Source organism: Myiozetetes cayanensis, unplaced genomic scaffold, assembly GCF_022539395.1.
Source record: "Myiozetetes cayanensis isolate MyiCay16 unplaced genomic scaffold, myiCay2020 scf9, whole genome shotgun sequence".
In the NCBI taxonomy this organism is placed as follows: domain Eukaryota; kingdom Metazoa; phylum Chordata; class Aves; order Passeriformes; family Tyrannidae; genus Myiozetetes; species Myiozetetes cayanensis.
This window is the reverse complement of record NW_026088185.1, coordinates 17,524,897-17,540,808: the sequence shown is the minus strand read 5'-3', so window position 1 is coordinate 17,540,808 and position 15,912 is coordinate 17,524,897. Positions and strand designations below refer to the sequence as shown.

The 15,912-nt window shown below is 37.7% G+C and overlaps 1 protein-coding gene across 5 annotated transcripts in view; it reads left to right on the top strand.

Moving 5' to 3' along the window:
• Positions 1 to 15,912, top strand: part of RAPGEF4 (Rap guanine nucleotide exchange factor 4) — a 150,680-nt gene that overhangs the window by 104,236 nt on the left and 30,532 nt on the right. For all 5 annotated transcript variants that reach the window (XM_050340183.1, XM_050340182.1, XM_050340184.1 and 2 more), the window contains 7 exons: positions 2,449 to 2,509; positions 3,058 to 3,134; positions 4,225 to 4,371; positions 5,653 to 5,768; positions 8,772 to 8,860; positions 11,059 to 11,137; positions 15,501 to 15,651. In XM_050340183.1, coding sequence (XP_050196140.1) covers positions 2,449 to 2,509; positions 3,058 to 3,134; positions 4,225 to 4,371; positions 5,653 to 5,768; positions 8,772 to 8,860; positions 11,059 to 11,137; positions 15,501 to 15,651 — 720 coding nt within the window. The remainder of the gene's footprint in view (positions 1 to 2,448; positions 2,510 to 3,057; positions 3,135 to 4,224; positions 4,372 to 5,652; positions 5,769 to 8,771; positions 8,861 to 11,058; positions 11,138 to 15,500; positions 15,652 to 15,912) is intronic.

The following is a 15,912-nucleotide window of genomic DNA, read 5'->3' as shown; positions in this document are numbered from 1 at the left end:
TAAAGTAATTTATTCACAGTGCAGTAATACAGGAACAGCTTGAGCTGGTGCCTCCGAGGAGCGACCCCCAACAAAGGGAGTTTTATCCCCTCACAGTCCAAGCCATGTAAGTCTCGCTCTTCCTTCTGTGTCCTCCACTCCTGCTGTGTCCCTCAGTACACATTTACCTGGCTGGCACCACCAGTCTTCGTGACCTTTGCTGTGCAAAGGGTAGGCAGTTCACAGCCTCTTGTCTCAGGCTCCCACCAACAGCTCAGTCTGCATCACTTACTGCAGCTTGCAAACCTGCACCTGATGTGTTCCTCAGCGTGGGAACAGCCATCCAAAATCCTTAAGCATCCCTGAGATGTAGGGGAAAAAGTATTTAAAGACTGCTGTAAGATCCAGAAATGACCATTTAAACGTTAAACAAAAGATACTACCCTAGACAGATACTGAGAGGGAGTAGAGAATATTCTCGATACTGCAGATATAAGCCAGAACAAAAAAATCTGAAGCACTAAATATTTTCAGCTCAGAAGAAATTCAGACCTGAGGTCAGAATCTACAGGAAGTATCATATAGAACAAGTAGAATAAATGATACAAACTTCAAGAAATACTTGGCATTTTGAATTACAGTTGATTCCATAGTTTTAGTAAGGATCTGGAAATGCCATCCTATTACACGTGCATCATGAACTAAAGCAGAGGACAGAAACCATAACTAGTCTTCAGAGGAACAACAGACAGCATTGCTTCTATGAACCAGAAGATTATTGGTCAACTGACTTGAAAGCAAATTAAATGTTTAGTTTATTTTTAGCAAGGCGTAATTCCTAAAGTAATAAGTTTCCTGGATATCCCACGAACAGCAGGAAATAAAACCGATAAAACTCAAGTCGCACGGTGGTGAACTAATCCTTGCTAGAGAAACCTGTGAAGTTAATGTATGAATGAAAAACAATTATATAATACAGTGCTAAAAACAAATCAAATTTTTGGCTTCATCAAGAGGATTCCTTCATTGCAGAGGCAAATGACTGAATCAACTGAGAAGACATCTGAGGACATACGTGGATAGGAATGCTCTCTGCAGTGTGCAGAGCAGCATCAATGGGGCTGTATTTCCTGTCCTTGTGAAAGTGTCGTTGCCTTTGAGCAGAGGTTATAAAAGAGTTTGGTGAAGTGTTATAGAAGTCACAGGTCTGTGTGTTTGCTGGTCAGTGTGCTTAAAAAACCTGTCCAAACACCTCTATTTATCTCTCGTCTTCTCCAGGCTGCAAACAGGGAGTGCTTTGCACCAGCGGTCGGGAAAGAGTTCTGGGAGAGGTGGCTGGTGTGCTGTGTTTGTGCTTGGTGCCTGAGCAAAGGTTTGGGTGGGCACACATGAGTGCCGGAATTTGTCCACCCCTCTTGGGAGATGCAGCCACCAGACTGTCATGTGGATTGTGTCCAGAATTTGAGAGTTCCTTCCCAAGTTTTTCTTAATCGCCTGAAATTTTTTTCTATTTAAACAGTTGAGAGAATGGTGCAAAAATGCTACTAGTAAATATATGGTGGAGCCAGCTTTTGATCTGTATTTGGCACAGTTAAATTACATAGTAGTAACTTTGAAAAAGGGATTGTCACCAGCTGACATTCTCTGAATACAAGAATCCCGCTGCTTAGAAATTTGCCTCCAATTTGCCTTGGAGTCTTGTGCTTGTATGACGAGATACATAAGGCACATAGAAAAACTCAAGATCTTATGAGGTTCCCAGTGCTACTGCTATTTTGTGAAAGTAACACTAACGGTGTTTACAGTGACAAAAAGCAGTTGTAAACAGTGTCTCCCTAGAGGCAACTGCCCAGTCAGTTGTAGGAGCTAATCACACAGAGCAATACAAACCCGGTGAGGAGCAGGCTGACACCAGGGGCACTGCCATGTTCTCCACTTCCTGGAAGAGGTAGTGAGTGGATGTTTTGCCTGGGAAGCTGTCAGGCAGAGAGGAGACTCAGCAGGTCCAGGTGGCTGTGCCTCACAGCTTGACACAGCAGAAGCAGCCAGATTTACGTCAGTAAGGGGAAGGGTACTGATTTCTCAGGGAAGAACAGGAATACTTCCATGGAGTAACTGTCAATCATTAGCTATCTTCTGTAACAGATCGCTATTACCATTTGAATTTTTCCATCGTGTTAATTGTTGATAATTATTTCACATGTGTGTGTATGAAGAAAGATGCAGAGACCCGTGTCTTAAAAGATGGCCTTGTCTGAGCCATTTGGAGCCAGGAAATGTTTGCTCTGTAAAGCCAATCAGTAGGAAGTAGGACATCAAGTGAAGCAGACCATTGCCTGGCTGCATGGCTCTGAATGACTGACGGATGATGCAGAGGGAAGAAAAGCAGCAATTGGGCTATGTGACTTCCTCTCACCAGGAGGAATAAGATACTTATAAAACCTATAATTTCTCTCTCTTTATTTTAAGGTAAAACGAGAATTAGCAGGTGTCCTCATTTTTGAGTCACATCCCAAAGCAGGAACGGTCTGTAAGTAAATGGAGTTCTATCAGATCTTCTTTCTCATCTGTGGCATGAACATTTAAATTCTTAGTGTTTAAATGACAAGAGCAAAACTTGGATGCACTCTTCAAACTTGATTGGCACTTAGCGTTTAAAACCTAGGGTAGAAGGTGTTAGTTTAGTCTGTTGCTACGTGCAGGGACAGTACCAAAATTAATTCTGTATTTTGGTTGAATGTATATATCACTTACAATTTGGGTGTGGTTTTATCTATAATTTTTGGTTGGACCAGTCTGTTTAAAGTATATTTTAATTTTTATCCTATATTAAAAAAATCTTGCTGTACAAAATGAAGGGTTTAAAATGTAAGATTTACTCAGACTTGTTAATACTCAGAAGTTTTAGCAAATGAATGTCAAATTCACAGTTGCTTTTAAAATTGTAGTATGCCCTTTTACAAGGTAGATATTGATATGACTGTTGAGTTACCTTAAATTTTACTGAGTGCAGAATGTGGCCAATTTATGTTTTGGATAACTATATTCTCATAATAAAATCTTTTCTCTCTCTTGTAGTATTTAATCAGGGAGAAGAAGGTACTTCTTGGTACATTATCCTAAAGGGATCAGTAAACGTAGTCATTTATGGCAAGGTATTTTTTTCAGAAGCTGTTTTATATGATTGTTGTTATTGAAATTGTAAGGGTAAACTTTGAAGGAATACAGTTTAATTTAGAGCAAAATTGCTTTGTCTGACAAAACAAAAATAAAGTAATTTTATTAAGAAATGATCCAGTGGTTTCACTGATTATACTTCCAATTGATTGCTCTATAATTTTGGGGTATATTACCTGGTTTCTGAATACAATCCATCAGAGTTACATCAGTTCTTTAGGACAAAGCAATTTGCTGGAATTTGATGAATTGCCAGACTTCTGTCTCATGGGGTTTTTGCCCGGTCCCTTTACCACCATATTGGCATGCATTTGTATCACTAACTTTTCTCATACATGTCAGGCATGTCTGACAGAAGTACTACTTTGTGATTAGCGGTTCTCAGAGTGGATAAATTCCAAATTTATGCCACCTCTTCATTTTACTTAACCTGTAGACCAAAATCATCTCTAATAAGTCCTTGCTTATGAGAGAGATTTTTCAAGGCAAAGAAATAGAATTTTGGTCCAGAGATATTCCTTGAGTCTTTAAAAATCCTTACTTTCCTATTGATTTTTCATTTGGTGACTGAGAATCCTCCATTTGAACGCCTAGCATTTCACCAAAATCTAGCATGGGGCCCTGGTGCACAGTCTGTTTCTAAGTAACTCATATTTACCTACATTTTTTACATCACTGGGTGGGCCAGATTCTCTGTTACTGTAAGTTGGAGCAAGTGGAGCACTGCTGAGGGTGTATGTTATGTGTTACTTCTGCAAACTTGATCTTGCTTTTTATGGCCTCTATAAATAAAAACCAAAACACTCAACAACTTTCTGTCTTGAGCAGTCCTTCAAGCTGAATGTAATTTCAGAGAACAAGCCAATTCTTTTCTATTCTTGCCTTTCTTTAGTAATAGTAATAACCAGCTATCAAGTATTGTTTCCTAGTCATTATTTTGGCTGTTGATTTCCTGCCAAATAGATTTGTTTTGGTATTTGATTGTGAAGTCCAGTGTTTGCACAAGGACTTTCAATAGAATTCAGAGTAATGATGGGTTTCTGCATGTAAATGTTTTGCTCTGTGCAGGGTGTGGTATGTACTCTACACGAAGGAGATGATTTTGGCAAGTTAGCGCTTGTGAATGATGCTCCCAGAGCAGCATCCATTGTTCTGCGTGAAGACAACTGCCACTTCTTGAGAGTGGACAAGGAGGACTTCAACAGGATCCTTAGGGTAAGAGCTGCCCTGACAGTGTGATATCAGAACTTGCAACATTTTTTAGAGCCTGTCTTATTTCTATGAATATACGGATGTTGATAACCTTGTTTGAAGTATACCTAATAATGGAACAGAGATGTAACAGTCTGGAAGATCAAGTAAAGAATATACTCATTGCCTGTCCCCGTTTTCTGTTCCTAGCTCAGACATGAAAACTGGAACAAATGGAATCTTTTGTCTCTCATATTTCTGTGAAATAGAATTTGCCCTGCTTAGTTTTTCCTTATGCTGCCCAGGATTTCTGGGTGATATTCCATCGAAATATTGAAAAAAACCAAGATCATTCATTCTCCCGCACAGGTAATGTCAGGTACCTTATTCTTAATGAATTTAAGGCAGAATCAAGTGGCAAACTGAGTAAGTTACAGATAAATACACAGATGTCTTTATCAGAGAACTCTAGAAAGATATTCCCAGACTAATTGTACAGTTATTCACTTTAGGGCAAATATGTTCCAAAGTCCAATTGTGATTCAGTAAATACAGGCTATTTTGTGTCTATTCATGGTACAGCAAGTCAAAACTAGTGTCATCCTGTATTTAAACCTATATATGCCCAGTATTGCAGCAATACAACCAGTCCAGACAGAGTACTCCACTAGAAAAGTTACATAAGCTTGTGATCGCTGTACAAAAGGGAACAAGGATCCCATTGACAGTAAGGCTGAGTTGGCCATGGAGACTTACAACTGATTAACCTTTGGTCAGTACTTCAAAGGAAGATCCAAGCCCATGGTCTTACTGATTTTTACCTGTGTTTTTTTTAATACACAATGTATTTAATTTTTTTCTCTTTTTCTGCTATGACCTGGTAGTAGAAAATGAATGGTTTACTGAGCTAAAACTTTCTCTTCTTAATTGCTATTTTCTCTTGTTTTTTAAGCGAAAAGTCAGATTGTAGGTAATTATAATCATATATAAAAGCAAGGATAGAGATTGTATTACATTTGGAAAGTCGTAGGGAGACTCTGTTTTTCAGCAAACTTTTTTTTAATGTCACGCAGGTGGAGATTTTTCACATTCTTACTCTAGTCCCTCCCACAATTCTCTGCCTCCTTCCCCAGTACCAGTGCTTCCTTCTTCATTCTGTGTATGAGGAAAACAGAATAAAGACAGATAAATACAGGGGGAAGGAACCAACAGGGGTCTTCGTGTTTGAAAGTCATGCACTTTGTCAGAGTAACTAATCAGCCAAATCAGGTGCAGTTACATTATTAAAAGTAGCTTGTCTTGCAGGATGTGGAAGCAAATACAGTAAGACTCAAAGAACATGACCAAGATGTCTTGGTGTTGGAGAAGATCCCAGCAGGAAACAGAATTTCTAATCAAGGAAATTCACAGCTGCAGCACAAGTAAGTTTTCATTCAATAGTGCAAGTGTCAGACAATTATTAACCTTTTTAAATGGTATTATTATCCAAACAATAGCATATTCACTTTCTGTGTTAGAATGCAGTGCATATAAAGTTTTCTTTCTTTTTTAATCACCAGTTGATCATATGCCCCGTACTGGATTATGTATCCATTTCTTGCAGCACACCAGCTCTATGTTTTTACACAATAATTCTCTGAAGATCTCACTGTAAATACTTACCTTGTGTAATAATTTCTAAGTAGTCTAGGCATGGAGAATGATGAACCCTACTAAGCTGAGCTACTGTGTAAAAGACATGAGGAAAATACATTGTTTTATTGTTCAGTACAGATATTTTTAGTTTGGATTTTGAGCTCTGGATTCTAATAAGAGTTTGCTAGGTACAATTTGTATACAAAACAAAGATCTCACGCAATGAAGGTTGCAGAGCTTATCTCACCCAATAGGTTAGCACTGTAATAACAATATTCATGACATTTTTCTTACTTTCTTACTGAAAGGGAAAAACTACAATTCTGTTTGGGTACTACTGTGATAAGAGTAGAGTGAGACTATTATCTTTCCAAATGTTGGTAAAACCCCTAAAGGCCTTGTAAATGCGTTACTTGCAAACGGATGCACAGTTTTCTTCAGAAGCATTCAAAGAACTTCAACAAAATAAGCAACAAGAGGTTTTGAATCCTTCTCCCTGAACCTCACTTTTTCTCAGAGAAAAAGCCAATTTACTGTGAGATTTTTTGGGTAGAGTTGTTATCTCATCTGGGATTTCATATACCTATTTTATGTGCATAACCTAATGCAGAGTTTTATACAGATCCGTGAAGGTTGAATAAACCGTTCCTAGCATTTTATGGAAACATTTCACATATTTCAGAAACTACCATTTCATCTTTCACTTGATCTATTAGAAAAGTAATCAGGAAGACAAGTACTCCTACATAGATTTGTCTAAGTGAGGGGAACCCGACTGTAGCTAGTGGATTTGCATCAGCAGGTGCAATACACAGCAACTTGGTCTTGGGTCTGAGACATTCCTTATGGTTCCAAAAGTGAAAGTTTCATTTCAACATGTTTGAAATACTGCCTGCCTAGCAAGCTCTGTGCACCAGCATTATTTTTATTACTTAACAGTTTGTTCTTCAGACTTTGATAAAAATAGCCAGAAAAATTTATGGTAGATTGTAAAGTTAGGCTGTAGTTTATGTCTTACATTCCAGGAATATTTTCAGGTAAAGCTCAGAATTTCATTTCTGTAAATACTTTATTCATTTGGTCAGCTTTTGGGTGCTATCAAAGTGTCAGCAAGGGAGCTTTTGCTGTTAACAGTGACAAATAGACATAATCTACCCAAAAGAGAAAGTTACCTTGAAAGTTTGCTGTCTGCTTTTCACCACTCATTACTTTGGTAATAGTGTCGTCAGCTTAGCGTCGTTTTGTTTAAAGTCTTTCAAAGTGAGTTCACTGGGTTTGAAGATGACACTTCTTTTGTTTCTTTTCTTAGCAAATAGAGTGACTACATTTATGCAGAGTCCAAATCAAATTAATGATGTTTTTTGGTTTCCAGAATGTGTTATTGGAATGTGTTAGTTGAGTGTTCAGTACTTTTGAAAATCACTGTGCCCAAAACAGAGGCCTAACAGGGACTGCTTCTCAGGAAGAAACTAATTTTCTTCACCTTGGCCTTGGGGAAAACTTCACTTTGGCAGCAGATCTCTCAGTTACAGTTTGGATTCTGCTGCTTCCTCTACGGAGGAGACGTAGCTCCCACCTCGCTCCCCGAGCCGTGCTTTCAAAGAGTGACAGTTTCACTTGGAAGGACTAGCTCTGAAGTTATCACTCCCAAGATCTAACTCTTTAAGGGTGATCACACTCATGCAGGATGAATTCAGCAGCCCTGCAAGTCACTTCACTGTTCATTTTCACTTTCATATTAAGAGTACTGCAACCTGTGATTTCTCTGCTTCACTCACTCAGATACTTGGTTAGTATCTCTGTGAGAATGTGCACTGGCTTAACAAGTGTTTGTGTTCTTGGGACATCAATACAGTTCTTCCAAAGGGATTGGCAGGTAAAAGAACTGTGACGGTCAGTGCTCAAAGTGAGGAGGAGCTCCCAGGAGCTCAGCTCCACCACTTATTTCTCAGCAGGAGCAGAGTATCTTCACTTCTCAGGGTTTTTTCTTTTTTTTTTTTTTTTTTTTTTAAGTTTCATACTTTATCAGTTGAATTCAAAAAAAAAAAAAAGATGCAAAGATTGAAAAAATGTGGGGAAAGATTAAAAAAATCTGATCTGCAAGAAAAGAAAAAAAAAGATGACAGGACAAGTTTTGCAATATCATATGATATTCTGCTGGTACTTAAAATCTTGCCAGTGTTTTTGAATGAAGCAAAAAACCCTGGATGTTGCACTAGTTCTCTCACCTCCCTAAATTCACTCCAGGAAATGGTACAATCCTAAGTTTCTCCACTTGAAACACTTACTTACTTCAGCTATGTAAGACACTGCAGAAATTTTAAGATACGGTGTGCTATTTCATTATTTTTTTTTATTATTTCCTTGCTCTGACACTGATACACACCAGTTCCTATTTCATGCTCATAGTAAGTCTTTTAAGACCCTTTAATGACTGCAAATTGCTATTTGTTCTCAATGGAGGAGCATTTCTGCTTGCACTTCCCCAGGTTTGCACCAGTGCAGCTCTGTGGTTGTGGCGTAACTGTGGTGGTGTTACAGTGGAGTACTTGTGTGAGGAGGGGGCTGTCATCTCACACTCCCGAGGCAGGGTGGAGAATCTTATTGCTACTGTTTTACAGGGGAGAAGCCAACAAAGCTTGTGAGTAGTTTTGTCCTAAGCACACAGAGATTCTGGTCAGAGCAGGTATTCACAGTGGCACTCGTCATTCCTGGTCTTCTTGCTGACAATTATTTCTTGATTAGCTGTTTTGCCCATGAGATGCTAACTGCTTCTTTCCCTCCCTCAGGTATATTGTGATGTCAGGAACCCCAGAGAAAATTTTAGAGCACTTTCTAGAAACTATGCGCCTTGAAGCAACTTTAAATGAAGCAACAGGTATATATATACATGACAAAGGATATTTTGTTATTACTGCATAAAATGGACTTGCTGGGGGAACACTGCAATGTGATTCTTTGAAAAGCACCTAGTGGTAGTTTCTCCCACAATAACAACTATCAACTGCTCTGAAACAACCCCAAGGAAACCTAGGAAATCTGGAATTAAAGATAGCAATCCACTCCTCCAAGCCTGCTCTATCATATTTGTACTTTCAGGACATAACAGAACAGTGAAATCCTCCAAGGTACCAGACCAGTAGTTATGACTTTAAGACCAGAATAGAGCACACAATAATAATGGTATTATTGTGTATTATAATTATCCAGAATTTTTTGTTCTGGATGTCACTTAGTACTGTGAATTAGCTTGGTACCTCCAGATGTTTGTGTTATGCTAGTGTAAGTATTCTCAAATCTTCATATCCCATTGAAGGTATCACAGTTTAAATTCCTTGTTTGTGATACTTTCCCAAGAATGAGTCCCAAGAATGCAGGTTGCTGCATCTGCACTTTACTAGGCATCTTTTCATTAGAGACATTAGAGACATTAGAGACAACAGAGAATTTACATCTAGAGATACAGATATTTGCTGATTTACTGTAAGTACTGTAATTTCTAAAATGACACAGAAAATCCTCATAATTTTGATAAAGTAATGCGGAGACTTGTGTATTATGCTACAGATATTGCTTTTGCAAGTTCTTTTTACATTGCAGATGCCTAAGAAGTATATATTCAAAGATGTTCTTAAATCCAGTTAATCTGTTATTGACCTCCTAGTATTGCAGAAACCCATATACTGGTCTGTAAATGGTGGAATAATTGAAAAATTACAGAAATCCTTTTAAAGTGTGTGTTTTAACTATTTTAAAGACAAAAAAATTGTCCTTTTAATTTTTATTAGGATGCTATATTCATGTTTATTAGGATTACAGACAGAATGTTGTTCTTTAAGCTTGTAGCTATATAATCACAAGTTTATTATTCACAGTATGCATGTAGTATACATTTTTCTAAAACGAGTAATTTTTTAAATCTTTTAAAACTTTTCACCAAAACATCTCATTACAAGATTACACCTATATCCTAATGGAATACAAAGTGTCAGAGTTCACAAAGTTTCTTCAAGCATATAGCATCTCAGAGTGCTGGAAAATTGAATTTTTGGTTTATACATTCCTTTAATTTAAGAATATTTAAAATCCAGTTTGCTCTGGATATTGCACAAAGAAAAAGTGAGAGAAAACTCACCCTTCCAGATTGAGTTTTGTCAGCTGAGAGATATTTTCATATATGAATTATAGGAGTGGAAGCAATGATGTAATATTATATTACACAATTATCTCACCATATTTTTTCTGCCATCCCTTACTTACATGTTTATAAATGTTTCTGTTATCTCGAAAGCTGCACTGTAGAAATTATACCCTGGGGTATTGTGTTTATTGTTTCTCAGTGATTCCATACAAGCCTGCCAAACTTACTCTGGCCTCTGCAGCCAGGATTTATAAATCCTTGTTGTTGTCACAAATACAAAGATAAGGCAAACTGGGATTTACACCAGGGCTACCACAGATCATTTTAATGGAAAAAATAGCTTGCTGGTTTTTGCCAGAGAAAAATCATATTGTTCGTATATGTTTTAATGTAAATGTAGTGGCTGTGATACTTTTGAATCTAAATAAACCCAGAAATTTGGCTATACATTTACTTCTTTTAGGCATTCTGCTTGTTGGTAGGAAATCAGCTGAGAATTAAATTATTTGCCTTCTCCTGTGTAGTATACACTAAATCTGCTCTCTGATACTGTATTTCCTAGCAGCTCTTTTTAGGTACCTGGGTGTGGCAGGCCTGGTTCTTCTTTGCACAGAACTCTACACTTGTACAGAAGTATATCCAAATATTTCACTTAAGCAGAGAGTGGGGGTTTTTTGCTATGCCAGATTTCTCTTTGACATGGGCAAATGCCTGTTAACGTAAGTGCAATGAAATTAAAGACTAAAAGCTTAATATTTCAGCTCATATTTGTTCATTAACCATTTTCATACTTAATGTCTTCAAAGTGCAAATAGACCCCTTTATTATCTGCAGAGGGTTTATAAGATAATTTAGCTGAAAGACAACTCATCCCTGTGTTTCCCAAGCTGTTTGCAAAGGCTTAATTCACTGTTTTCTTTCTTCTCTTTTCACAGATTCTGTTTTAAATGATTTTATTATGATGCACTGTGTTTTTATGCCAAATAGTCAGCTCTGCCCAGCCTTGATGGCACAATATCCTTTTCTAAGGGAAAAGTTAAGTCTCTTTAGCCCCTCTGCCTATCAGTGACGGAGACTGAAGCTTCTCTGCCTCAGGAAGTTCATCACATTCCATGTAGACTGTGCCATGTGGGTAGGTTCTCAGTGTCAGACTAACAGCTGCCCATGGCTCAATAACTCTGAAATGGATAGTGTGTACCTATGATGGTCCCAGACCATGGTAACTGTAACCTTCCTGTGCTGATTCCTATTCCAAGGAAAATAAATGTACTGTCCCTCCACCGTATAAGTGAAATTACATAAAAGTTTGGGCTACCCTTCCTGTATCCTTCCTGTCTTTCTTCAGTTTTGCTGAACTACAGTATCTACATTTTAGCTGGGGTAGTTATGTCTTGGTAATTTCAGTGGCTCACTTTATGAATTACAGGCTGCAAACTGCCTCAAGCAAAAGGGTGCCTAAACTCATAGAATAATGGGTAAGTAGTTCCTAGGTGCTGTCACATAATATTTATGAATAAAAATAGTGATAATCTCTAAGAATACCCTATAGCAAATGCAAACAAACTGTGAGAAACTTCAATGGCATGTGATTACTAGGAGATGAAATCTTTCAGTGGAGAGCATCAAGAGCTGGCGTGATTCTCATACTGTCTGCATGTTTTACAGGAGTCTGTGAAGTGTCCATCTGTCAATTACTGGCAGGCTATTTAGTTTGGAGAGCTGTTGCACACTGAGAGTTTTCCTTGTGCACAGTGACTTGAAGCTATCAAATGACTGGAGCATTAAATAAACATATAATGTTTTCTGTTTTATAGAATTCTGACAGGGGCATAATAACTTCAATTCCCTATTTATTTGTTTAGAATCACATTGGTGTGAAAGTGTGCTTTCCTTGAAGCTCAGCAGGGCGAGTGACATCTGGGAAAGCTCACCCTCTGAAACCACAAAATAGAGCATCGTGTCCTTGTCTGGCAAGCTTGAGAATCCATTTGTGTTACTCCTAGCAGGAACAGTAATTGTTTTTAAAACCTTTGGACCCATGAAACTGGTCTGCAGAAAATTGTTCGTATACCTGAAACAAACACATTTTCCAAGATCACATTGATATCAAAGGTATTATAAAATGCTGTTGCTGACAGCTTTGAGAGGAGAAGAAAGGGCAGCACTTTTAATGGGTTTGGGTTTTTTTCCCATGATTTATCTAGTCATATTTTTCAATCAGTCTATTTGATATTCAGACTTGTCTAGCCTCAATTATAATAGAGATCTGAGATCCAACAACTGGGAAAATCAGACCCCTAAGAAAAACATACCTTATTGTTTATAGGAGAAAAGTTTTTCTGAAAATCAAAGTGATAGTGACACTTAAGGATAAATATTCATTTGTGATGAAACCTATTCTGGAGAGGAGGCTAAGACCTTGGTCTTAAGTGGATCGTTGCAGGCATCGTGCTAATTCTTTTCAAAGAGGAGGAGAGCTGGAAGTAGCTGATATCCTGCTGCTTTAGTGTCAGCTTTTCCTAGAGCTGAATTATTGTTTATTTGGTCTATTCTGAATATGGAAAAGCTAACTGTGCTTTGTTGATTGTACCATTGAAATTTATTGTTAGAGTTGAAAGGTTCCTAACAAACTCATCTTTTTTGAGCAAAATCACTCTACAAACATGTTGGCTGGTGCTGTGAGACTAAGTAGAGATGAATTATGCTCAATGAGGAAATTAAAACAGAAAAAGGAGAAGAAAGTTGATTCATTTGGTAACTTTTTGTTTCAGGTCCCAATTTTGAATCAAAACAGGTCTCTTCCTACACTCACAATAGCTGGAAGCATGCAAGTGTGAATAGAGCGTAGTGCTTTTAAGCATAGTACAGGGTATGAACTATTTGGGGTTTCACTTCCTTTATAGCAGCATTTTGTTGTCTGTAAATTATTTTAATCCTGAAAGGCGTGGACAGGTGCACCATTTTGTCTCAGTAACGTTATTGCTGTCCTTTGGCACACTCGTCTTTTTCAGTCATTAAAGTGCATGAATTCTGCAATATTAAAAAATCCCGTACTTCTTTTTTATAGGGAAGCAAAGGGTATGTTCCCTGTCCTGGATCGGTCCTGTGTGTTGGACCGAGGTCCCTGTTTCCCTCCCTGCTTCACAGAGATGGAAATGGACAAATTCTCAGAGCTACAGCTTGTCAGAGGGAGGCAGGACAAAGCCCAAAGGAAAACTTGAAATAGAGCAGCACTTTCAGAAGTGAACTTGGGTTAGTGCAAGAGTGTGGGCATGTGTGCAGGTGTGCATCTTTAAAGGACCATTGTCTAAATACTTATGAAATATAAACTCCTCTTTTGCTCTCTGTAAATGATAGTTCTTTAGCACATTTCTGTATGAGTGTTCTGTGAACCTCTTTTACCATCATGCCAGGAAAACAGTTTGCATTCTACTGTAGTAATGGGTGCTGACCTTGCACAGCCCCTGATATAGTTGTGTTCCAATGAAGGGGAGAACAGACTTCAGAATTGCTTCCATTTCTTAGCATATGTTAGAGATAATTAGAAATATATATATTGAACTCTAAACATGTTGGTGTTGATAAATGTTTTGCAATTATCTGACACTTGTTGGAAGTATACATGATAGTTTATTTCTGATTGCAGTATGCAGTCAAGCTGCATCCTGTAGGTCCCATAAAAATGTGAGAAGTTTTCATTGACTTTCCCCATGATAATGTTAATAAAAATCAATATAAATGAGCAGTAAAATACAGAAAAATACCAGTACCTGTGGTGAGTCAGTTAATAAAAAAGTAAAAATACATTAAATAATTATAGTGTTTGAAAGGTAAATATGGCATGAGAAAAATGACTCAGTAGAATACTAAACTTTCTCCCCGAGACATTAGAGCACATAGCTTGCAACATATTATTTACTTCTTAGGACCTTCTGAGTACTGCCATAATTGTACTGATATGTTCAGTTCTCTAGTAATTTTAAAGCTTTCCAAATTAAATTAAAATGCAGATTTCTGAAAGTTTGTCAGTCAAAATGAGCACCCCAGTAACTCTGGTAGCATGTCAAATCCTTGCAGGGGTTTTGGGCAGCAGGATCATTTGGAAAGTGTGAGTTAATATATACTTTTCCCCATTTCATTTTAATAGCAGTATTTGTTAGAGAAATGCTTCTAAATGAGAAGCTTAAAATAAATATCTTATATAATTTGAATTCTTCATTCATATTTTTATTTTATATTTTTCAAAATATTTTGTTAGAGCAACTGTGAGTGCACCTTGAAAGGATGCTGGACTTTGGTGTGAATGAGTGTCAGTATTTTATGGGTTTCTATGTAATTGGGAGTAGAATTATTCATAAGAATCCAGAATCAGAATTCTGATATCTGGGAAGCAGAGTTGAACATGCAATTGCACTCATTCTGTGCTTACTTCACATTCAGATATCAATTTATTGGGAAACAGTTTAAATACATAATGTTATCGTGTGATCAATGAGAAGTAGACACAAATTGTCATACCCTGTTTCTGCAAGGGATTCTTCATTTTCACACAGGTTGAAGGCTCAGATTATCTTGGTTTATTGCCCATTGTGCCTTTATTTTTTTCTTCATTTCTTCTTTCAATAAACGTTACTTTTGGCCTTTTAGCTATTTACATATTTTTGTAATGTTGACACTTTATCATTAAAAAGGTCAATGAAATGTTTTCCCCTTTTTCTTGTTGTTCATCACGAAGTAACTTTCCCAAAGTATTGTGTCCTAAATACGCTTTATATGATGTAGTAGAAACATCTGATTTTCTCATGACAATGAGGCTGCTACAGAATTTATTATTTTACCCTGTGTCTCTATAGTCAGGTTGTAAACTTCCAGGTCCCCCTTCCATAATGGGACTGAGGTTCACCTTAAGTTACAATAACTTGTAGAAATAAAAGAAATAGCACTGGTAGTTCCTTATGGTAGTCTTCATCAAAAATGAAAAACTGAAATGTTAATAAACACCAAGTGACATTTTCTTTCTCTTCAACTGTTTGCAAAGAGGAACAAGGAGATATATCCTTCTTCAGTCTCCATGGTTAATCCTCCTCTCTGTGGTTCCAAGTGTCATTTCTGTTCTGCTCCCCTACAGCAACCACCTCTGTGGTGGGACTGTGATCATTCCCATGCTCTTTAGAGAATTCACTGTCTTTTTACTTTTTAGTATGAACACGAAAGATTTGCAAAATCATTATGCTAGTGAATGTCAGAATTTAAAAGTATATGTTGGAAAGTTGCATTGGAACACCCTGAAAGTGATTTGTTGGAAGTCAGTTGTTTGTGAATTCATGCTGGTTTTGATATTTGCAGTCACTGAATATTTTCCTTGACACCACGGCACCTATCATGCCCAGCCTTCTCAGGGTACAGAGCAGGAGAAAATGGATTATGCCCTCAACAATAAAAGGCGAGTCATTCGACTGGTTCTGCAGTGGGCTGCTTTATATGGAGATTTACTACAAGAAGATGAAGCAGCAATGGCCTTTTTGGAGGTATAAAGGAGTAGTTGTATCACTGTACTGAAAAGTACCTGCCGAGCAAGATAAGCTGAAAGCCTGTTCCCAGTCTGCAGAATTCTGTCACAAAGTGAAGAGAAATAGGTCATTTCAAAAGTGCAAACTGATAACTCTGTTTTCTTGGTTTTGGCTGCTGACAGCCAATGGAACACAACAGTGCTTGAACCATTGTTCAAGCCTTTGGACCTCTGAAAATACTGCTGCAGACCCCTTTGAAAGCACTGCAGGGGTAGATTG